At 41.9% G+C, this 23751-nt stretch overlaps 1 protein-coding gene across 2 annotated transcripts in view; it reads right to left on the bottom strand.

The window, feature by feature from the left end:
* Positions 1 to 2041: 2041 nt before the first annotated feature.
* FTO (FTO alpha-ketoglutarate dependent dioxygenase) overlaps positions 2042 to 23751 on the bottom strand; it is a 658378-nt gene continuing 636668 nt past the window's right edge. For both annotated transcript variants that reach the window (XM_033943299.1, XM_033943295.1), the window contains one exon: positions 2042 to 2592. In XM_033943299.1, the coding sequence (XP_033799190.1) occupies positions 2524 to 2592 (69 nt within the window). In that variant the 3' untranslated portion in view covers positions 2042 to 2523. The remainder of the gene's footprint in view (positions 2593 to 23751) is intronic.

Genomic DNA, 23751 nt, shown 5'->3' with positions numbered 1-23751 from the left:
TGGCTCTGTAGAGCGGTATTATAACTTTCTCTGATCTACTCATAATTCCCTTCTTTATCATGTCTAGCATTCTATTTGTTTTCTTCGCCACTGCCGCACATTGAGCCGATGGTTTCTATCAGTACACCCAGGTCCTTTTCCTGTTCGGTCTTTCCCAGAGTTACACCTAACATACTATACTTGTGATCTTTATTTTTTCTGCCTAAATGCATCACTTTGCATTTTTCAACCTTAAAATTCATCTGTCATTTATCTGCCCACTTCTCCAATTGATTCAAGTCGCTCTGGAGTTCCTCGCTGTCCTTTTGCGATCTGATTGCCTGGCATAGCTTTGTGTCGTCTGCAAACTTGATGAGGGGCCCGTATTGTGATGGACTGGCCACCCAGACAAGGCAATAGAGCAGTGGGGCACTTTATAGGGCACTGCTGTGAACTTCACAAAAAGGGTGTCACATAAACATCCCACCAGAACTCTCTTCTAGGTTATGGTGACTCCCCCAAAACCCACCTGTCTACAACCCCAACAGCAAAGTATATGTGAAAAGAAGCACTTAACTCAAGCCCGACGGTTACCCAACCATTTGATCATTAGGTTTCCTCAGGGGCCGTGCCGCTTCCTTAATAAAAGTTCTTCATACCACACCACAACAGCCTTCGCATCAAGAATGTATATAATTTGTTCAATTGAAGCCAACCAGAGCGTCTTTCTATTCTTGCCGGTGCTTTATCACACATTTACTATACACACAACTGTTTATGATACAGCCTAAGATTTATGATACAGTTCAAGATATCATTCATGGCAGACCAATGATGAATGCACCACCCCAGTAAAGGCACGAAATAAATTTTGACTAACGCTCTGGGTGTTTGAAGTCTGAATTATAAGATTATATTGTACATGTTTGCTCTCGTTATTTTTTTATATTTAAAATCAACATATGACCATTAATAAAAAAGAAAGAAAGAAAAGTCAGCTATTTTATCTAGGTAGTACAAGTGGCCTTAGTGTACAGGATTGACCTGTGTAAGGATATGCTAAGGCCACGTTTTACTGCCGTTAAAAGGGCCCCTCTAGCTGGTGCAAATGCCTGTGCCTAGATGTTAGCCAGAACATGCGTAAATTCTAGGATACAAAATTTGTGTGCTCACCTGTGCTCTGTCCATACACATGCCCATTGGCAAAGTACACATCATCAAAATATGATAGACCAGATTCAGTAAATGGCACACAAATTTGGGTACCTGATAAAGTCGGCAAGGGTGCTCCAAGTTGAGTCTTCTTTATAGACTAGTGCTTAGAGCCCATAGGCAGCGGAATACTTTTTCATTGGAGGAGACCCAAAGGCTGCACCTAGCCCCAGCAGGATCCTGTGGCACGACTTCTCTCCCCAGCTCTTGACTCCCCCCACCTACGTTCCCCAGTTGATGTAATTTTACATATTCTGGCACCTATTGTGCAGCGTCAACAAGGAGGCCTGCCCCGGAAGTCTTCACCCTGTGCGGCGGCTGCTGGAAGATTTAAAATTGCAGCAGCCAGAAGGAGGTGGGTGGGGGAGTAGAGTCACTTGACTCTGACCGCCAATTTTGGGGGGAGGCCATGGTCCCTGTGGCCTCCCCTGTTCCGACACCTATATTAGAGCTCATTCCCATAACAAATTTGGACACTGGTATTTATGACAGCTGAAACCTGATATAAATGCCAGTACCCAACTCTTGTCATATGGGTGCAACAATGGTACTATTCTACTGTATGTCTCCACGTGCAATTTTTGGAAAATCCACACCCCCCCTGTCACTTATGCGCCTATGAGTAGAATAGCACCATTTATGTGCGTTTCTGCTACCTAAAGCTAGACATGGTAGAATTACCCCCTGAGGGGAGACTTCAAGGGGCGCTAATTGCATTAGCGCGTGTTAAACTTAGTAATATAATGGACATCTTAGCATTTAGCATATGCTAATCATTAGAATATGCTAATCATGAACTCCCCCCTAAATGTGTTGTCTACAAGAAACTGTTGTGAGCTGTCATCTCTCAACCATTTTAAAAGAATTTTATTTCATAGTTTTAGTACAGGAGAGGGTCACGGATTCCAAATAAAGATCTTGAAAACAAAATATTCTTAGGCAACTGACTGCAGCATTCCATCTGATCATGTTATCTTGACCACATGCTGTCAACTCTCACAGGATTACATGCTAGGAAGACATAATTTACCATTTAAAATTGGCTCAAATTTACTAAACAATTGTTTAAATGGAGAATTTATAAATGTGCTTCAGTTAGTACACAAGCCCTACGCATTTACATTGTAAAAGGTCACTTTAGGAATTTTGGCTCTTCTAAATTTCTCTCTAATATCCTAAAAAAAACACCACCACCTCACTAGGACTAGCAACAAAGCATCCATTGTTTTGACAAAGAACACCAATGTTAAGCCTTCCAAATGTTACAGAAGACTCTTTAGTTCAGCAATGATTTCTTCCAGGTCAAATGGCAAAGGCATAGTTCTGTCATTGTCATTCCAGTATGGATGGCACTCTGGTTTCTGGTCCGCTGGTAAGCCCTTGGCAAGGTGGGACTGGCATCTGAAAATTGCAAGAAAAACAAAACGCTTATATAGCTGAATGCACTGCAGACTAAATGTATCCCACAGTAAGACTAAGATTAAACCTCTGAAATGAAACACAATCTTTTCACTTTAGGCTGTGCTCTTTAAGCCATGCTCTTTATTCGAAGCTTTGTGTTGTCTCCAAGAGGAGAAGGTGAAGGAAAAGATAGCAGCGGGAGATTTTCTAGAAAGTCAATCATACAGAAAATTCAGTTTTATGGTGAATTATTTCTTCATTATCTCAACTGTTATTTAAGGTGTCATTAAAACCACTATCAGATTTAAACCTGGGTGGGATTTCAACTTTTTACTAGGTTATTGAGAAGAATAAAACAAGCTCCGAGCCACATAGGGAGGAGCAAAGACAAATCGGCCGAAGCCTTGGGGCCAATCGGCTAGGGGTAGGGGGGGAGGGGGAGGAGGGCAGGATAGATTAGGGGTGAGCGGAGGGGAGGTCGCCCCTCTCGATCCAGCATCACACGAGGCGGAGGCGGCTTCCCTTCCGCTCACCCACTACAGCAAGAATTCAACTGGTGCAGGCATAGATTAACCAGCATTTCAGAAGCTGGTTTTGTTTTGTGCAGTCTAGAAACATTCATGTGCATCTGTCTATTTTGACATATCGATAAATACTATCAAAAATATATTTTTAAAAATATGTATGCAAATAGAGATTAACATTCCTGAAAACCAGAAAAACAAAATTACAATAAGGAACTTTGAGGCAAATGTACTAAGCATTGTTCCCAAAGACCTAAAACAGGATATGCCGTATCTGGCCCAATATGTTGCACAAGAAAAGGTTTAAGTTAGAGTATTTTGTTTATTAACTAGATTATTCATCAAATCCTATGCAATTTAGGGGGGAAGTTATCAATGTAGGTTACTGTTAAAATGGATCTGCTGAAGACTGGTGCCTGGCATTAAATATCCAAGTCTAAGTCATGCTGCAGTTTTTACATCACTGACCATCATGGCCTGAATGTTAACTGAACACTCTCCAAAGCCCTTGTCTATAAAAAGGTACCAGCATAGCTAATTAGGCAAAGTTACGTATTGAGTTATTTATTATACAGTTTCCAAGTAAAATTTTACATTTACGCAGATGATATAACAATACTCATTCCTATAACAGCTTTTACAACAGAATTGTTGAATCTAATTGCTTTCATTCATACAGAAGTGGAAAACTGGACTTCCACATTTAAACTGAAACTCAACCTGGGCAAAATGAAGTTTTTCCTTGCTAGCCCAAATGACAAACTTACTGAACCAACGCTCTTCTTAAATGGTCAAAACTATCCCATAGTTTCTATCTTAAAAGTATTAGGTGTTACATTAGACCGTTCTTTATCTTTTAAAGCTCACACAGATATACTGGTCAAGAGATGCTTTACTACCCTTTGGAAGTTGCGTATCATTAGGAAATATTTTGATTTTATATCCTTTAAAATTTTGGTTCAATCGTCAATTCTTTCCATATTAGATTACTGTAATATCATTTACAGCAATCCGTTTGATTTTTAATTTTAAAAAACATGATCATATCAGTTTATATTATCAAAAGCTTCGCTGGTTGCCGTTTGAAGCCAAAGTGTTATTTAAATTTGGTTGCATCTGTTTTAAAATTTTATTTGGTTTAGCACCAACTTATCTCTCTTCCCATTTTAGATTTTATACTAGTAAGAAAAATACCCGAAGCTCAGGTTGGTTCTCTTTCCCCTCAGTGAAAGCATGCCTTTATAAAAATTTCTTGGATACGACCTTGGCATTCCAGAAAGGAGGAATGGATTCATGTTTGAACACCCTTATCTCTCCATCCCTCACCTATTATCAATTCCGGAACGATCTTAAAACTTATCTATTCAAAAAATATGAAAATAAAAATTAATTTTATTTTTTAAATTTATTAAGGTATTAAGCTTCAAATCAATTTACGATTATTCGTACAATCAACTGTATTGTGTAATTTCTATTTACTATATTGTAAGTAATTGTACTGTGTAATCATATCTTCTACAAGTTTTACAAGGTGCTTTTATTCTGAATTGTGTTTTCTTCTATTTTAAAAATTGTTTTATGACTTTGTAGTTCTGTTCCCTAGTGTAATACCATTGTGTAAACCACCACGAACTTATGGTTTGGCAGTATATAAAAAATAAATTATTATTATATACGGCACTGGCACTGAATACGGTCAGTATTTGCATAACTGCTGGCTCCTCCCCAACTCTGTGGTAAAAAAAAAAAAAAGAACAGACCAAACGAGAGGGTTCAAAGAAATATTTATTCTGAAACATAAAGCATATTAAAAACAAAAAAGCCAACATAGTCATGTTTCGCCTAGCAAAAGTCATTAGTAGTCAAATCACCTGATTTAAAGCCATTAGTAGTCAAATGTCTTATTTAAAATCATTCAAGAACAAATGCAACCAAACTGCCAGAGTGCTTGTGAAGCAAGTTCTACAACGCATGGAGTAGAAGTCAGGACTCAGCAGGAGCCCCATGTAGGACAAACATGACCATGTTGGGTTTTTGTTGTTTATGTTTTAATCTAAATGCTTCTTTCTGACTACACATATGTTTGGTCTACTCTATATCACTACATTTTTTACCTGCAAACTTTTGCCTTTCTCGTTTGCGTATTTCTTTGAACTCACCTTTAATATTCAGACCGATGTGGAATGGAAAGTTTATTAGCACTCTGAGGAGAGTACTTGTATAAAAACATAGAAAAATGATGGCAGATAAAGGCCAAATGGCCCATCCAGTCTGCCCATCTGTAGTAATTATTATCTCTTCCTCTCTCTAAGAGATCCCACGTGCCTATCCCCAGGCTTTCTTGAATTCAGACAAGGTCTCTGTTTTCAACACCTCTTCCTGGACTGTTCCACGCATCTACCACCCTTTCTGTAAAAAAGTATTTCCTTAGATTACTCCTGAGCCTATCACCTCTTAACTTCATCCTATGCCCTCTCATTCCAGAGCTTCCTTTCAAATGAGACTCGACTCATATGCATTTACATCACATAGGTAAACATCTCTATCATATCTACCCTCTCCTGCCTTTACTCCAAAGTATACATATTGAGATCTTTAAGTCTGTCCCCATATACCTTATGATAAAGCCCACATACAATTTTAGTAGCCTTCCTCTGGACCAGCTCCTTCCTTTTTATATCTTTTTGAAGGTGCAGTCTCCAGAATTGTATACAATAGTCTTAAATGAGGTCTCACCAAAGTCTTATATAGGGGCATCAATACCTCCTTTTCCTACTGGCCATACCTCTCCCTATGCACCCTAGCATCCTTCTAGCTTTCGCTGTCACCTTTTCAACCTGTTTGGCCACCTTAAGATCATCACATACAACCATACCCAAGTTTTGCTCTTTTATCGTGCGCATAAATTCTTTACCCCTTAAACTGTATCGTTCCCTCGGGTTGTTGCAGCCCAAATGCATGACCTTGCATTTCTTAGCATTAAATTTTAGCTGCCAAATTTCAGACCATTCTTCAAGCTTCGCCAGGTGTTTCTTCATGAACACAACCCTCTGAAAATTGATCAGGGTCTACCACTCCTCCATCCTTATTCAAGTATATTTCTTTTATTGTAAACTATCTGAATCCTAGTAGGCTAGGTGGTGTATCAAATTTTTTAAAAAACTGTAAATTGTAAACATAAAGAGTTAATACAGTAAGGGACTCATAATAAAAAAAAAAAAAACATCTACAAAGTGACCTAAATGGGTACTTGGACGATCAAAAAGCCTGATTGTCCAAGTACACATAACTAAAGCTGGTTTTAGACGTATCTAAAACCAGCTTGGGCCTTTCCCCTGCCTCGACGAACTTGCTATCTGCTGGCTGCGTTATCCATAGAGAAGCTAAGTACTTCCAGTTGGCTTTTGCATAGTTGGATTTGGACGTTTGAACTTTTGTTTGGCCCCCTGGATAAGGGGTAGAGACAATTTCATTCTTTACTTGTTGAGTGGTTTTGATTGATTTTTGCACTTTCAGCACTATTTGTGTGTAGATTTATCACATAAATTCTCACTGAGAGAGCCCGGAGATGTTTCACAGTTAGCACCCTTTCTGGGTGTAAGCCAGTGACAGCCAATACATCTGGGGTTCCCCTGGAGGGAGGCTGTGTGACTGAGGGCTCCCTCAACCTCTCTAAATTCCTTCATTAAGCTGTCTGAGTGATAGTAGTGCATATAGTTTTGGGTTGTCTCTCCTCCTTATCCAGTTCCATTTCTTGGGGTTTTGGGAGATTTGTTCTTTTTCATTGTATATTCTTCTCCCATTTTTTTTCGGGTTCTATCATCATTCACTTTTCACACCTGACATATTCCCTCCACCAAAAATTAAAAATATATTAGAACTGCGAGTAGCATGCACCGATCTGGAACTTATTGCAGGACGCAGGAGCATGTCTCAAGGTAAGCCTTTTTTAAACTGTGGATTACTGCAGCTTAGTAAAAGGCCCCCTAAGACACAATGGGGGGAACTGATAACCTACAAAATGATTATAGTACACTAGTGTTTAAGCCCGTTACATTAACGGGTGCTAGAGTAGATGTCTGTCTATCTTTTTTTTTTTTTCTTTGTCTCTCTCTCTCCTTGGACGCTGTCTGTCTGTCATTCTTTCTGTCTTTGTCTCTCCCTGGCCCCCTGCCTGCCTGTATTTCTCTGTTGTGCCATGCCTACCTGACTCTCTGTGACCCCCTTCCTATGTCCTTAGTGTCCCATCTTATGTCCTTAGTGCCCCCAGTGCCACCTTCCTATGTCCTTAGTGTCCCATCCTATGTCCTTAGTGTCCCATCTTATGTCCTTAGTGCCCCCAGTGCCACCTTCCTATGTCCTTAGTGCCCTCAGTGCCTCCTATGTCCTTAGTGCTCCCAGTGCCTCCATCCTATGTCCTTAGTACCCTCAGTGCCTCCTATGTCCTTAGTGCTCCCAGTGCCACCTTCCTATGTCCTTAGTGCCCCCAATGCCTCCTATGTCTTTAGTGCCCTCAGTGCCCCTTCCTATGTCCTTAATGCCCCCAGTGCCTCCTTCCTATGTCCCCCTCACTGTCTTCCAGACTTTGTCCCACCCCACCCCCAAAGCCAGCCTGCCTGCCTCCCTCCCTCCCATCCCCCCGTACAGTAGAACCTGGCATTTTTCTATCCCTCCCTCCCTTCCCTCTGTGCAGCATGTTTCCATCTCCCCCCCGCCACTACCGCCGCCGTGCAGCCGACCCCACTGACCCTCCCATCCGACCCTCCCACTGCGAGACGACCGACAAATCTCCCGACTCCAGCGGCGTCCGCAACACTCTAAATACGCTGCTTCGCAGCCTTCTACTGCCCGTGATTCCCTCTGATGCAGCAGAGGAAATCAGGGCAGTAGAAGGCCGCAAAGCAGCGATTTAGAGAGCTGCGGACACAGCTGGAGCTGGGAGGTTTCTGTTCTTCTCGTGATGGGAGGGTCAACGGGGTATGGGTGTAGCGGGGAAGGGTGCGCCGATGGGGGGCGATGATGACGAACAGCGGGCCTTACAGTGAGTCAGGGCGGGAGGGGGAGTCGCTGGCGTGTTCCCTGCCGCTGTGTTCCAAAATGGAATACGGCCACGGAACACGGCGGCAGGGAACACGAAACCCTAAGTGTGCAAGCGCGCTTAGGGTTTTATTATATAGGATAGCATCCTGTTCTGTCACATTTCTCAATAGAGCAATTTTTTGTCTTGGGCATTAATGGTGGTAAAACTCCCACAGGGAAACAAACTTCAGCATTACACCCATATTGGCATGTGGGTAATTGCTGCACTTCCAGTCTGTGAACTCAATCCATCATACATTACACTGCAAGGACAGTATTAACACATAACATTCCAATATATCTTCAGCGTTCCACATCAGCCACTGATAATAGCATCTGTTAACATGTACTAAGTACTATTATGTAACACTTCACTTCATAAATAATACAGTAAGATTAGGTGACCTCAGGGCCCTGAGAAGAGTAATGTGTTTAAATGTTCTCATTATTTATTTAAAATAAGAATTAAAGGAATAGGAGCTGCTTGTGACAATCCTCTTAGCATAAATATTAAACTGTTTGCATTGATAAGCACCACAGTACAAAACAGAAGATGATTTGAACTGCATCCTTGATGCTGCACTGGAGTAATTCCAATTTAGTGCATGGGTTCTGAGGCACTGAACTGACTGGGTTACCATAACCTGCCGGAAATTTCATCTGGAATTAAGGAACTTGCGAAAATTTAAATGCAGCAGCTCTGAAAGCTGAAGCTAATTACAATCATAAGCCTTTTCAAACTGATCTCTGTTCTGTGGCACAGTACACAATAATATGCTCAATTTGCTGAGCAGCATAAGGATGTTTTCCTGTAAGTGGTTCCATTTCAAACTGGATAAATTAACCAACATCAGATTATTGTGGCTCACAAATCAAAAAGCTTTGTTAGAACCCATTTGCAAAACACAGTACGAGGTTTAGGAAGTCGAGCTAATGTAAACAGTCTTTCACAATGAATCAGAAATGAGAAGCCTTATGACCTTCATGAGAGAAGAACATATTAAATGGCAAAATTTATTGTGATTTAATCAAATGGGGCCTATTTATTAAGCCACTATATTGTGGCAATATGTGTTAACCCCCTCATTCTATGATAAAATTTATCTCCTCCCCCTTTTACTAAACTGCAGGGAGCCGCGCTGAATGCTCCGCACTGCTCCCGACCCTCATAGAGTTCCTATGAGCGTTGGGAGGAGTGCAGAGCATTCAGCGCAGCTCCCTGTGCTAATAATTACTATCGCAGCTTCGAATATTTCCATTCATGTGAGTAAGCATACACTTGTGCAAAATGTGCAAATAGTATTAGAGTTTCTAACTACCATTCTATATGTATGCAAAATGGTTTAGGGGGTAATAATCAAAAAAAAAAAAGTCTAAAAAGTGTTCTAAGTGGCTACTTGGACGATCAAAAAGCCTGATCGTCCAAGTACCCATAACCGAAGCTGGTTTTTAGACGTATCTAAAAACAGCTTAGGCCTTTCCCCTGCCTCTAAAAGCACAGAGAGAAAAGAGGTGTGTTTAGAGGAGGGGAAAGGGCAGGCAGTGGGCGTGAGGTGGGCCGACCTACACCTAGCCGTACAACAGGTATAACCAATACAGTTTAGTCGGCACTTAGACCTTTTTCACTTAGACGAAATAAAACCAGGTCTAAGTGCTGAAAAAGGGGCCGCTGAGCTGATGGCCGCTGGCGCCATCAGTTCAGCGGCCCGGCAACCTAACCATCGTGGTAGGAGAGATGCCTCATCTCCCCTACCGCGATGCCATCACTCTTCTACCCGAACTGCCGTGACCCGCGGCAGTTCGGGTAGAGGAGTGATGGCATCGCGGTAGGGGAGATGAGGCATCTCTCCTGCTGAGATGCATCACTCCCCCCCCCCCACACACAACATCGGGGCAAGAGGGAGCTCAAGCCCTCTTGCCCCAGCCAACCGCAGCACCCCCGACATGATCGGGGCAAGAGGGAGCTCAAGCCCTCTTGCCCCCCCGACTCCCCAACTCCCCGACAATATCGGGCCAGGAGGGAGCCCTCCTGGCCCTGGCGACCCCCCCCGCTAGTTGTTCGGGTCAGGAGGGAGCCCAAGTCCTCCCGGCCCTGGCGACCCCCCCTTCCCCCCCGACAACATCGGGCCAGGAGGGAGCCCAAACTCTCTTGGCCATGGCGACCCCTACAATGTTGAGTTTATACTGATGGAGGGCTCATGAGAAATTTTATAAGGTGTCACCACGAAAAACTTTGTTTTATCAGAATTGAGTTTAAGTTTAAATTGCTGCATCTAAGAATTCATCAGTTTCAGTACAGACTCAATTTTGTTGGTAATCTGGGACAGAACTGAGTTACAAGGTATAACAATTGTGATACTGTCAGCATAGCGGAACAGTCCTATATCCAGATTACTCAAGCAGGAGCCTAATGAAGAGAGATAAACATTGAATAATGTGGGCGAAAGTGGAGATCCCTGAGGGACAGCACACAGGTTTCTCCAAGTAGAAGAGAGCTGGGTCCTAAACCTAACCTGATAAAATCTAGATTTCAAAACCCTTTAAACCATGAAAAAAATTGCCTTGTAAGCCTAAAGCATCTAAGAAAGCCAGTAGTTTAGTATGGTCTACCAGGTCAAAGGTACTACTCAGATCGAATTGAAGTACCAGTGCACTGCTGCCCTTGCTTAGTAAACTATTTAGATAATCTAACAGTGTAGCTAATACTGTTTTAGTACTGAAATGGGATCTAAAGCCCGATTGAGAGTCATGAAGTAAAGAATGTTGCTCAAGATATTTTGTCAACTGAATTTGAACCAAGCCCTCCATGATTTTTACATAAGAGGTAATCGATGCACTAGGTCTATAGTTAGATGGTAATCAAGTGGATTCTTTAATGTTTTTAATTATTGGAATGATAATTATGTTACAATCCTCTAGAGGAAATTTTCCTGCAAATAATTTCAGTTTGAAGTTTAAAGGAGCGACAGCCATCAGGTCTGGAGCACAGGGGTCAAGCCAACAATACGATTGTACATATCTTTGAAATAATTTAGAAAAATCATTCATAGAAACATAGAAACATAGAAATAGACGGCAGATAAGGGCCAAGGCCCATCAAGTCTGCCCACTCCAGTGATCCTCACTATCTATCTTTGCGGATAGATCCCACATGTCTATCCCATCTGGCCTTAAAATCCGCCACACTGGTGGCCTCAATAACCCGAAGTGGAAGACTATTCCAGCGATCAACCACCCTTTCAGTGAAGAAGAACTTCCTAGTGTCACTGTGCAGTTTCCCGCCCCTGATTGTCCACGAATGCCCCCTTGTTGCCGCGGGACCCTTGAAGAAGAAGATGTCTTCTTCCACCTTGATGCGGCCCGTGAGATATTTGAATGTCTCGATCATATCTCCCCTCTCTCGACGCTCCTCGAGTGAGTAGAGCTGCAAATTCCCCAACCGCTCCTCGTACGGGAGCTCCCTGAGTCCCGAGACCATCCTGGTGGCCATTCTCTGGACCGACTCCAGTCTCAGCACATCCTTGCGGTAATGCGGCCTCCAGAATTGCACACAGTACTCCAGGTGCGTTCTCACCATGGATCTATATAGTGGCATAATGACTTCAGGTTTACGGCTGATGAAACTCCTGCGTATGCAACCTATGATTTGCCTTGCTTTGGATGAAGCTTGCTCCACTTGGTTTGCCGACTTCATGTCTTCCCTGACAATCACTCCCAAGTCTCTTTCTGCTACAGTTCTTGTCAGGATCTCGCCATTTAGGGTGTAGATCTTGCATGGATTCTGGCTTCCCAGGTGCATGACTTTGCATTTTTTGGCATTGAAACTGAGTTGCCAGGACCTAGACCAGTGCTCCAGCAGAAGTAAGTCATGCACCATATCGTCTGTCATTGCTTTTTTGTCTGTTGTGCTTTTGCTCACTACATTGCACAGTTTGGCATCATCGGCAAACAATGTTATTTTACCTCGAAGCCCTTCTGTCAGGTCTCTTATATAGATGTTGAACAAGATCGGGCCTAGGACGGAGCCCTGTGGCACTCCAGTTATCACCTCCGACATCTCGGAGGGAGTGCCATTCACCATCACCCTCTGAAGCCTACCTCCAAGCCAGTTCCCAACCCATTTGGTTAAAGTGTCGCCCAAACCTAAAGAACTCATCTTGTTCAGCAACCTGCGGTGTGGCACGCTATCAAATGCTTTGCTGAAATCCAGATAGACGATGTCCAGGGACTCACCAACATCCAGCTTCCTCGTCACCCAGTCAAAGAAGCCGATCAGGTTGGATTGGCACGATCTCCCCTTAGTAAATCCATGTTGGCGGGGATCCCGCAGATTCTCCTCGTCCATGATCCTATCCATTTGGTGTTTGATTAGGGTTTCCATTAGTTTGCTCACTATTGAAGTGAGACTCACTGGTCTGTAGTTTGCCATATCCACCCTGGAGCCTTTCTTGTGTAGTGGAATGACGTTAGCCGTCTTCCAGTCCATCGGGACGTTACCTGTACTAAGGGAGAGATTAAAGAGCGCGGATAGTGGTTCCGCCAAGACATCTCCCAACTCCCTGAGTACCCTAGGGTGTAGGTTGTCAGGCCCCATTGCCTTGTTGACCTTGATTTTTGACAGCTCGCAGTAGACGCTGCTGGGTGTAAATTTGAAATTACTAAACGGGTCTACTGATTTAATCCTTGTATGTGGTTGAGGGCCGATTCCCGGCACCTCGCGGGTGAAGACTGAACAGAAGTATTCATTTAACAGTTGGGCCTTTTCCGAGTCCGTCTCCACATGGTCTCCGTCTGGTTTTCTGAGTCGTACTATCCCACCTGAGTTCTTTTTCCTGTCACTAATATACCTGAAGAAGGATTTATCTCCATTCTGGATATTCTTTGCTAGAGACTCCTCCATGCGGAATTTGGCCTCTCTAACTGCCGCTTTGACGGCTCTTGATTTGGTCAGATAATCTACTCTGGAGTCCTGTGTCCCTGATTGTTTGTAAGAGATGAATGCTTTTTTCTTCTCTTTGATGAGGTCTGAGATCTCCATAGAGAACCACTGTGGCTTGTTGTTCCTACTCCGTTTGCTTACTGATTTAACATAGCGGTTTGTTGCTTCCTGTATGGTGGTTTTCAAAGTTGACCACATTTCTTCCACGCTGTCGGTATCTGCTTGGGTTTGTAGCGCCTGGTGAACGAAGTCTCCCATGTCCTGGAAATTTGTGTCCTTGAACTTGAGAACCTTGGTCAATGTGGTAGATTTCGTGAAACCTTTCCTGAGATTGAACCAAATCATATTGTGGTCACTGGAGGCCAAAGTTTCACCCACCGAGACCTCTGTGATACTTTCTCCGTTGGTAAGTACCAGGTCCAAAATTGCCTGATCCCTTGTTGGCTCAGTTACCAGTTGCCTGAGTCCTGCTCCATTCAAAGAGTTTAATAGCTTCCTGCTGCTGCCGGAAGCAGAGGAAAGCGTGACCCAATCCACATCGGGCATGTTGAAGTCACCTACCAATACTGTGTCCCCCCGCAAGGTGATATTCTCTATATCTCCGATTAATTCCAAATCTAGGTCTTCTTGATGTTTTGGGGGTCTGTATACCACGCCAAGATATAGGCATTTGTCCTTCCCTCTGGCCAAATTTACCCAAAGGGATTCCCCAGTGTACTGTACATCTGTGATTCTGGTGACCTTAATGTCATCTTTAGTATATAATGCTACCCCACCTCCCATTTTGCCCTCCCTGTCCCGACGAAGCAAGTTGTAACCTGGTATGACCATGTCCCACGCGTGGGAGTCTGTGAGCCAGGTCTCAGATATCGCCACCACATCCAGGTCGGCATTCCTCATTTCTGTCTCCAAATCTAGGATCTTGTTTCCCAGACTGTGGGCGTTGACGTACATAGCCCTCCATGTTGTGTGCTTGTTGTATCTCAGTGGGGACAATCCCTCTATATCAACTAGACCACCATTAGTATTTTTCACTTGTCTCTTACACTCCCTAGACCCAGAGCTACAGCTTGTACCTATCCCGGACTCCCCATAACTGCAGTGCGCTCCTATCAGAGACTTGGTAATGTGTGTACCCTGTGGGGGTATTCCCGTTTGGGCTACTTGAGCTCCTTTAGTGCAATTTGCAGCGTGTGCACTCTCGCTGGTCCCAGAATTACAGTGTGTACTCCCTCTAGACCTAGAATTGCTACGTGTACTCCCCTTAGACCCAGAATTGTAATGTGACCCAATGCAGTGTTTACTTAGTTCAGTTCCAAAATAGTATTGGTAGCCCGTACCCTCCCCCAACTCACCTAGTTTAAAGCCCGTACCCTCCCCCAACTTACCTAGTTTAAAGCCCTGTGTAGTAGGCGGGCTAGACGGTGTCCAAGGACGTTCTTCCCCCTCTTGGTCAGGTGTAACCCGTCTGGTCCAAGCAGTCCCTGCAGTGCCTCTCCGTGGTGCAGGAACCCAAAGTTCATCTCCCTGCACCATTCCTGCAGCCAGTCGTTCACCCTCCGGACACGATCCTCCCTGGCACTGCCCTTGCCCCTCACTGGGAGGATCGAGGAGAAGACCACCTGCGCATCCATCCTCCTCAGCTTCTCTCCTAGGGCTCTGAAGTCTTCGGGTATGCTTTCTAGGGTGCCCCTGGTAGTGTCGTTGGTTCCGACATGGATGAGAATCATAGGGAAGTGATCTTGGGGCTTGATGAGTCTGCCAAGGCTAGCAGTTACATCCTGGATCTTGGCCCCCGGCAAGCAGCAGACCTCTCTTGACTGCAGATCTGGTCTACAGATCCATCCATCCTGGATTTTCAAATATGGACCAATATAGATCTGCGTGAACCTCTTTTTCCTTCATATTGAAATAGGAATCGATGTTAACTGAGAAAGGTAAACAGGAAGATTTCAAGCATGATACCTTAGAGCTAAAAAAGTTTGCTAAATCATCAGAGGATGGAAGAGGCAGCCATGAAGATTACGTCTTTTTAGTCACGTTAAATACATTGTTAACTAGTTGTAATAATTTTTTGACATTAGTGCTGGTGATTCCTACTTCGGCTTAATAGTAAGTTTTTCATTTATTCCTTAATAGTCATTTATAATTTCTAACTTCATGCCTCCATTTTGCTTTGTCTGCAACTAATTTTGATTTTAGCCATTTTTTCTCAAGGCATTGCACAACTCGTTTCATCCCTAATAGTTCAGTATCATACCACTTTTTAGAGTCATCTGATCGCCTTTTTATAGCATGCTTGGGAGCAATTTCATCTAAGATTATGTTACAATTATTTTTCCAGTTAGATGGAAAGTCAGAAATATTACCTTCTGGAAGTGAATCAACCCGTTTCCAAAATTTGGTTGGGTTAGGTGGTTTCCTAATAAAAATTTCTTGTTTTTCCTGTATTAATTTTAAATTTTGTTGCTTAGACCATCCTAAAGAGAAATTATAAATGTAATGGTCTGACCAAGGTATTGGTGACCATCTACCTCCCTGTAACACAATTTTAGGTAAGAGTTCTGATTTGGTGGTAAATGATACCAAGTCAAGATGATGACCTCCATTGTGAATTTGTGAAGGCTGTGAGAAAGAAAAATCTAGTGAAGCTAGAAAAGCAGTAAGATCGGCCACATCTTGATCAGATTCTACTTCCAAATGGAGGTTAATATCACCTAGCAATAAGCAATGAGTGGTTACAAGTGAGTTGTTAAAAATAAATTCATAAAAATACTGTTTAACCCGAGACCAAGAGCTAGGTGGCAAGTAGAAGAGGATACAGTTTATAGAATCTAGTAAATCTATTCGATTGAGGGTGCAAGAAATAATTTCTAAAACTATTTTTTGTTAATGAGTCTTGCACTGTGAAATTGAAACTCTCATGTAGTATAATAGCAATTCTTCCACCTCTTTTTTCCTTTCGGCAAAGAGGAATGATTTTATAATGAGGAGGAAGTAGATCATTAATAACAGGATCTTCGTCAGAAATGAGCCATGTTTCAGAAAGGAATACACAGGTCAAATTCTGATCGCTTATCCAGTCTTTAATAATTTGTGCTTTACCTCTAATTGATCGCGCATTTACATATGTGCAATTGATATTGATTAGCTCATTGCATGGGAGAACTTTTAAGTTCTTAGTAATAATTGGTCTCAATGAGAAAGGTTCTTCCTTCCCTAACCATGTAAACCGTGTCGAGCTCCATCTGCGGAGATGATGCGGTATATAAACCCAAGATTTAGATTAGATTAGATTAGATTCTTGAGTGTCTATAAGAAGTAGCATGAATCTTGATTGGGTATGATGGTAACTCCACAAAGTTAGATAAGGTTGGAATTATCTGTTGATCAAGATTAACAGTCCTACATGAATCATTATCTATCATTGTTAACTCCAGCAGTAAAGCATTAACATCCTTCAGCCTACCTAAGAGAAGAGATAATAAAATAACATTTAAGAAATGCATTTTTAAACAGCTTTAAAATAATAAAATCTAGTTAAAAAAATTGAAACTTGTATTATAAAATACAAGTTTGATTCAGAAAATATAACAAGCTCTAAATAAGATACTTAAAAATTGTGCAAATTCAAATTTGAGCAATTGCAGACATACCATTTAAAACAGTTAAAATAGGTTTGCTTCAATAAGCTTAACTAAACAAATACCACTCCTAAGTTCGACAAATCAAATGCCTCTTCTAGGTTCTACAATATACTAAATAAGTGTGATTCCTACATTCTTCATAAACTGTATACCGATTAAACGTAAAACTAGAGTTCTCTGATAATACTAAAAATATATAGTAAAGTACTTAGCTGCATTGCACAAATCTGTTGCACATAAGCCGCACACTAAGGTGCGCGCCTTTGATACGTGCCTTCAACAGTGTGCCGAACGGCCACGCACCGTTAGGCACTTGGGCTTTAACAGAGCCTAGCGTCTGACATTGTGCTGAAGGCGGAGCAATCTGCTTTTCTTAACAAACAATTTTTCTCATAACTTGTTGGCATATTACTTCCAATCTGGATCAAAACATATTTTCCTTTTTGTCAGCCACTCACTTTCACTGATTTCAACTCATGTCCATTTCCTCACAGCCTGGAGTCACTGGATAATCACCATCTTCACTACAGGTACTGTACTAAAGCTCTCTCCCATTTCCACATCTTCTGGACAGTTATGGTGTCCCACCAGAGCCACCCAATCCTGGGTTCCTACCTGGTCCTCATACTATGATGTTCCATGTTGCTTCCCCGAGCTTAGCTTAACAGGTCTCCTAAGAGTTCTCCAGATCTGTGGCTGCCCCCTGCTGCTAAAGGATCCACCCTTTCCTCTCCCTGCAGCTGGGTAATTAGACCTGGGTGCAGGTGTGTTTCTAACCCTGATTGCTTCTGTGTTCTGTTGTTTGCTGGATTGATTTAAACTGGCCCTGGATTTAGCTGGGACTTGTAGTTCTGCTTTTATCTCTTTAGCTTGTGTGCTAGGAAATAATAAACACGTCTTTTGGGACTCTGACCCAGTCTGAGACTGCTTCTTAAAGGCATTTTCTTTCCCTGCAGTACCCTAGGTTGTGCATAGGGACTTGTATGTGTGAGAACCTGTGCCAACTCACTTCCTTCGGCATCTGCCCCCTGATACTGTAGGTGTTCTTTTGGGCTCACAGGTCTTCCCTTTGACAATATGGTGTTCATGGATTTTAGCAAAGCCTTTGACATGGTTCCACAGAGGCAGTTAATAAACTGAGTGCCCTCGAGTTGGGACCTAAAGTGACAGACTGGATTAAAAACTGGTTAAGTGGAAGGAGATAGAGAGTACTGATAAATGCAGTTTGTTTGGAGGAAAAGGATATTGTTAGCGGAGTGCTGCAGAGATATGTCCTTGGGCTGGCACTTTTTAACGTCTTTTTTGAGTGATATTGTGAACGATCTGTCTGATAAAGTTTGTCTTTTTGCGGATGATACCAAACTCCAGAGGGTGTGGATAACATGAGGTGGGATCTGGAGAAGCTTGAAGAATAGTCAAGTAATTAGCAACTAACATTTAATGCTAAAAAATGCAGGACTTGGGGATGATTGTGTCAGATGATCTTAAGGTGGCAAACAGGTAGAAAAGGTGATGGTCAAAGTCAGGAGGAAAGGCCAGTGGTGATACTGCAGTTGTATAAGTCTACAGTATGGTGAGGCCCCATTTTGGAATAGTGTGTGCAATTCTGAAGACTACACCTTCAAAAAGATATAAATAGGATGGAGTCGATCCAGAGGGCTGCTACGAAATTGGTTAGTAGTCTTGACATAAAGCGTATGAAGATAGACTTAGAGACCTCAATATGTATACTCCGGAAGAAAGGTGGGAGAGAGGGGATATGATAGAGACATTTACATATCTCCATGGCATTAATGTATAGGAGGCTAAGTCTTTTTCAAATGAAGGAAAACTCGGGAATGAGAGGACATCGGATGAAGTTAAGAGGTGCTAGGCTCAGGAGTAATAAAAGGAGATTCTTTTTCTACAGAAAGGGTCATAGTTGTGTGGAATAGTCGCCTGGTAGAGGTGGTGGAGACAAAGACTATCTGAATTCATGAAAGCATGGGACAGGTATGTGGGACCCTCCCCCATGCTTTCCAGTCTCCCTCCCTGATGCTCTTCATTCCAGCTCCCCCCCTTCCCCGTTCTCCAGCCTACTCCCCAATGCTCTCCCAAGAAGTCACAGAGCAACACTGGAGAGAGAAAAAGAGATGCATGTTCCCCTGTACTGTGCAAAATATAAAGATAACATAAGTAAATTTCAAAAATTGATATATTATAATCATTACACTATAGGTTAGCAAATACAAATAAAACAAAATTTGGGTAATATAATACCATTTTATTGGATGAAATACAGTTTTCAATTAGCTTTTAGAGGCCAAAACTTCTTTCCTCAGGTCAGGACAGTATACAGCAGTTATAGTACCCTGGTCTGACATAAGGAAGGAGGGCTTGGCCTCTAAATAATCAAATATGAATTAAAATTAGTCCAATAAAAATATATCACCTTATTTCCATTTTCAGTATTTATTAATGTTTATTAACACAGTTATCACACTTCAGTGGTCCCTCTTATAGAATATGGCCAAGAGCAGGGGTCCCCCAAAGTCCCTCTTTGAGGGCCGAATCCAGTCGGGTTTTCAGGATTTCCCCAATGAATATGCACATAGATCTCATGCATATTCATTGGGGAAATCCTGAAAACCCAACTGGATTCGACCCTCAAGGAGGGACTTTGGGGCCCCCTGGCCAAGAGTGTAGAAAAGCCTTAATAAATCCTGTCCAAAGTAACCCATTACTTCTTTGCAAAAAAAACAAACCAAAAACCAGATGTGGTTGTGTTGAGCCATACCTTTTAACTTTTTAAAAGTATTTTTACCATAGAGCAGCACATGTTTGTAAAACCGCTTAGATAACCTTGATAGGCGGTATATAAAATCCTAATGAAACTTGGATGAACAATCAGGCACTCAAGCATTTTCCCTATTTGTCCCGGTGGGCTCACAATCTATCTAACATACCTGGGGCTATGGAGGATTAAGTGACTTGCTCAGGATCACAAGGAGCAGCACGGGGTTTGAACCCACAACCCCAGGGTGCTGAGGCTGTAGCTTCAAACACTGTGCCACACACTCCCTGTATGTTTCTTTATTTTCAGAATGTCCAGAGGTTATTTTTCATTATTTCTTATTTGCATTCAACAGAATGATATAGATGACATATAGATGACAGAGCTCTGGGTTCTAAATAAATAAAAATATAACTATTAGACTTAACTCCCCCCCTTTTTTTTTTTTTACAAAAGCATAGCATGGATTTTAGCACCAGCCATGATGGTAACAGCTCCTACACTCCAAAAAAGTGTGTGACGGGGAGGGGAGGGGGTAGCTTTTATAAAAATTGGCAACTCTAATTAAATTTCATCAACCGACATCCTCTAATTTATGCCTTTTTTAACTACCCCCTCCCCCAATTATAGTGATTTTCAGTGTAAAAAAATTGGAGTTACAGAGCTCAGTATTGCTCTGCTAAAAAGAGGCAGATATTTTTATTTTATACCATGGATCTTACTGTGGTACGGATTGGACAACAGAACATATGCAAACATCTGTTTCATTTCAAGATGTTTACACTCAGGTCCTAAGGGCAATGCGAACATTCCCTTTTCCTGCTTCTGAATTTCAGGTTTACTCAGCTCCTGTTTTTACTTCCTCTTCACATGTTGCTTCTGTTACTTGTCCCCTTTTCTTTTCCAAAAAGGTACAGCAGTTCAGGACAGCACTATGGAACTTCTGCAGATTTAAATGGCTCTTGGATTTATGCCAAGCGTCTCACAAAATTGCCTCACAATATTTATTTGGTTAGAAGGTGGAAATAAGTTGGGTCATACATGCAGTAATGAGATCCATTTATGAACCAAAAAACAAACTGGGGCACAATAACATGCGGTCTCTTTTACAAAGCCATGCTAGCGGCTGCGATGCGCTAACGGCCCCGAAGCCCATTGAGATTTAAAGGGCTTCGGGGCTGTTGCCGGTTGGCTTTGTAAAAGAAGCCGATGGTTCTCTATGTGAAAGGATTTACACTCCATGCAGAATATATATATATATTTTTTTTTACATTGGTCTAAATGTGTTTATTCATTTGAAAATAGAGGAGAATTGCTCAAAAATAAATTTGCATGGTTCTTTCACCATAAATATGTAAATATCCAATTCGAGTCATATCACTTTTAGGGAAACGTCTCAAAATAAGAAAGCCTAGTTAATATTTTGTTCTAAGAATCATTTTCTAATTTTTATGCTTCTGTGTGATTTTTTCTTTTTCTTTAGACAACTTTGAAAATGAAATAGAAATTGAAACAAGCATATTTTAGCAATGCAGACTGATGCCTAGTTATTTTCCCTAGGGTTGTGGGTACATTTTTTGATGACTGAAGTGTCAGCCAATAAGTGGACAATGGTCAGGATGTTAAAATTAACCACTTTAGCTAAAGTGTGTGTTAATTAAGAGTATTCAGGCAGTCAATAAAAGGTTAATGCAAAAGTCAAAGGATAAATTTCTTTCAGCATTGCATCATTCTACTGGCTAAATGACTAACATTATGCTTTCTGTTTTTAATCAATAGATATTACAGTAATGTACTAGACATTGATTTTCAAAAGAGCAATTTTTTGCCACTGAGTTTTGAAACCAAGAATCAAAAAGTAGAATTATTTTTAAATGATGGTGTGAAGCTTGAAGGTTGGTATGCAGGAGCTAAAGGACGGACTTTAGCCACTGTCTTGACCTCTGATCACCTAGGCTACAGCTCCATATCTGCACTCTAGAAACACATCAGAAGTTAGCATTGCTGAATGGCTCCAAATTTTCAGTATAGGTTTATCCATAATAACATAAGAATAGCTTTACTGGGTCAGACCAATGGTCCATCCAGCCCAGTATCCCGTCTTCATGGAGGCCAATCTAAGTCACAAGTACTTGGCAACAACCCAATCCAGGCTAAGCAGTGGCTAAGTCCATAGTCTGTCTCAACAGCGGACTATGGACTTTTCCTCTAGGAATTTGTCCAAACCTTTTTTAAAACTAGCTACATTAACCGCTCTTACCACATCTTCTGGCAACGCGTTCCAAAGCTTAACTATTCTCTGAGTGAAAATAATATTTCCTCTTATTGGTTTTAAAAGTATTACTCTGTAAGTTCATCGAGTGTCCCCTAGTCTTTGTAAATCTTGATGCAGTAAAAAATGGATCCTCTTGTGCCCATTCTATATCACTCAGGATTTTGTAGACTTCAATCATATCTTCCTTCAACTGTCTCTTTTCCAAGCTGAAGAGCCCTAACCTCTTTAGTCTTTCTTCATATGAAAGGAGTTCCATACCCTTTATCATCTTGGTTGCTCTTCTCTGAACCTTTTCTAGTGCTGCTATATCTTTTTTGAGATAAGGAGACCAGAACTGAATGCAATATTCAAGGTGAGGTTGTACCATTGAGCGATACAGAGGCATTATAACATTCTTGTTTACCATCCTTTTTCTAATAATTCCTAGTATCTTGTTTGCTTTTTTGGCCACCATTGCACATTGGGTGGAAGGTTTCAGTTAGAGAATGGCACAGGGACAAATTTTTCCCCATTCCCGCGGAAACTCATTTTCCCATCTTGTCCCTGTCCCATTCCTGCAAGCTCTGTCCTCATCTACACAAGTCTCTAATGCTTTAAAATCATAAGTGTTTGAGGCTTGTGTAGATAAAGCAGAGCTTATAAGAATGGGGCAGAGACAGGAACAGCGACAAAACTCGTGGGGACGGAATGGGGAAATTGAGTTCTTGCAGGGACAGGGACAAATTTGTCCCCATGTCATTCTCTACGATGACACCCAGATCTTTTTCTTGAGTGTTGACTCCCAAGGTGGACCCTAACATCCGGTAACTATGATTTGGATTATTCTTCCCAATGTGCATTACTTTGCATTTGCCCACATTAAATTTCATCTGCTATTTGGACGCCCAGATTTTCCAATTTCCTAAGATCTTCTTGCAGTTTTTCACAATCCGCATGCGTTTTAACAACTTTGAATAGCTTAGTGTTATCTGCAAATTTAATCACCTCATTCATAGTTTTGATGTCCAGTCCAGTCCTGGTTTTTCCTCACTGCCTGCAGGAAGCTGTAGTTTTTTTTTTTGTCCTTACTGATTTCTCAAAAAAAAAAAAAAAAAAGCAAAACTATAAGTCCATGCAGGCAGTAGGTTAAAAGTGAGACTGGATCCTAAATCAGGAGTCAATTTGAAACTTACTAGCAGTGGTCAGTCTGTTATATCATCATAAGCACATAAGAAAGCTATGCTGAGTGAGACTAAGGTCCATCAAACTCAACATGTCCAGAAACCCCATCCCCAATGTGGACCTCACAAGATTCAAAAGTTCTCTATCCCTGAAGCCATATTATTGCTGAAATAACATCCCTTTCCATCCAAAGTATAGACCTCATCCTTCTCCCAGGACTCTGACAGTCCCAGGGCTTTCTGAAAGTAGTGGGGTAAGATCCCTACTCACTCCTGCCCCAACAGCTGTCCTGGAAAAAATGGCACCCTGACTCTTAGCGGTAGTTTGTACTATGTCTACGGAGAGAGATTTTGAAACTTTTTAAACCCACATCAGGTTGGAAGAGATTATAAGGATGTAGATGTACCCCTAGGTCATGGGGAACCTCTGGTTTTAGAACAAAGGGCCCTTTGAATTTAGCCTTTTTTCATACATCGCCACAGCATGGAATGCTCATAGTTCTTGGCTGTGACAAAGTGTGAATAATTCCCTGTGAAATCTAGCTAAGGATGGAGTGGCCTAGTGCTTAGAGCTACAGCCTTAGAATCCTGAGGTTGTGGGTTTAAGCCCCAGGCTGCTCCTTGTGACCCTGGGCAAGTTACTCAATCCTCTATTGCCCCTGGTACATTAGATATATTGTGAGCCCGCCAGGACAGTTGGGGAAAAATGCTTGAGTACCTGAATGTAAACTGCTTAGAACCTTCATTGAGAGGCAGTTTCCA

The sequence above is a fragment of the Geotrypetes seraphini genome, chromosome 4 (genome assembly GCF_902459505.1).
Source record: "Geotrypetes seraphini chromosome 4, aGeoSer1.1, whole genome shotgun sequence".
Taxonomy (NCBI): Eukaryota; Metazoa; Chordata; class Amphibia; order Gymnophiona; family Dermophiidae; genus Geotrypetes; species Geotrypetes seraphini.
Note: the sequence above shows the minus strand (reverse complement) of the source record. Positions and strands in the feature narration are given on the sequence as shown.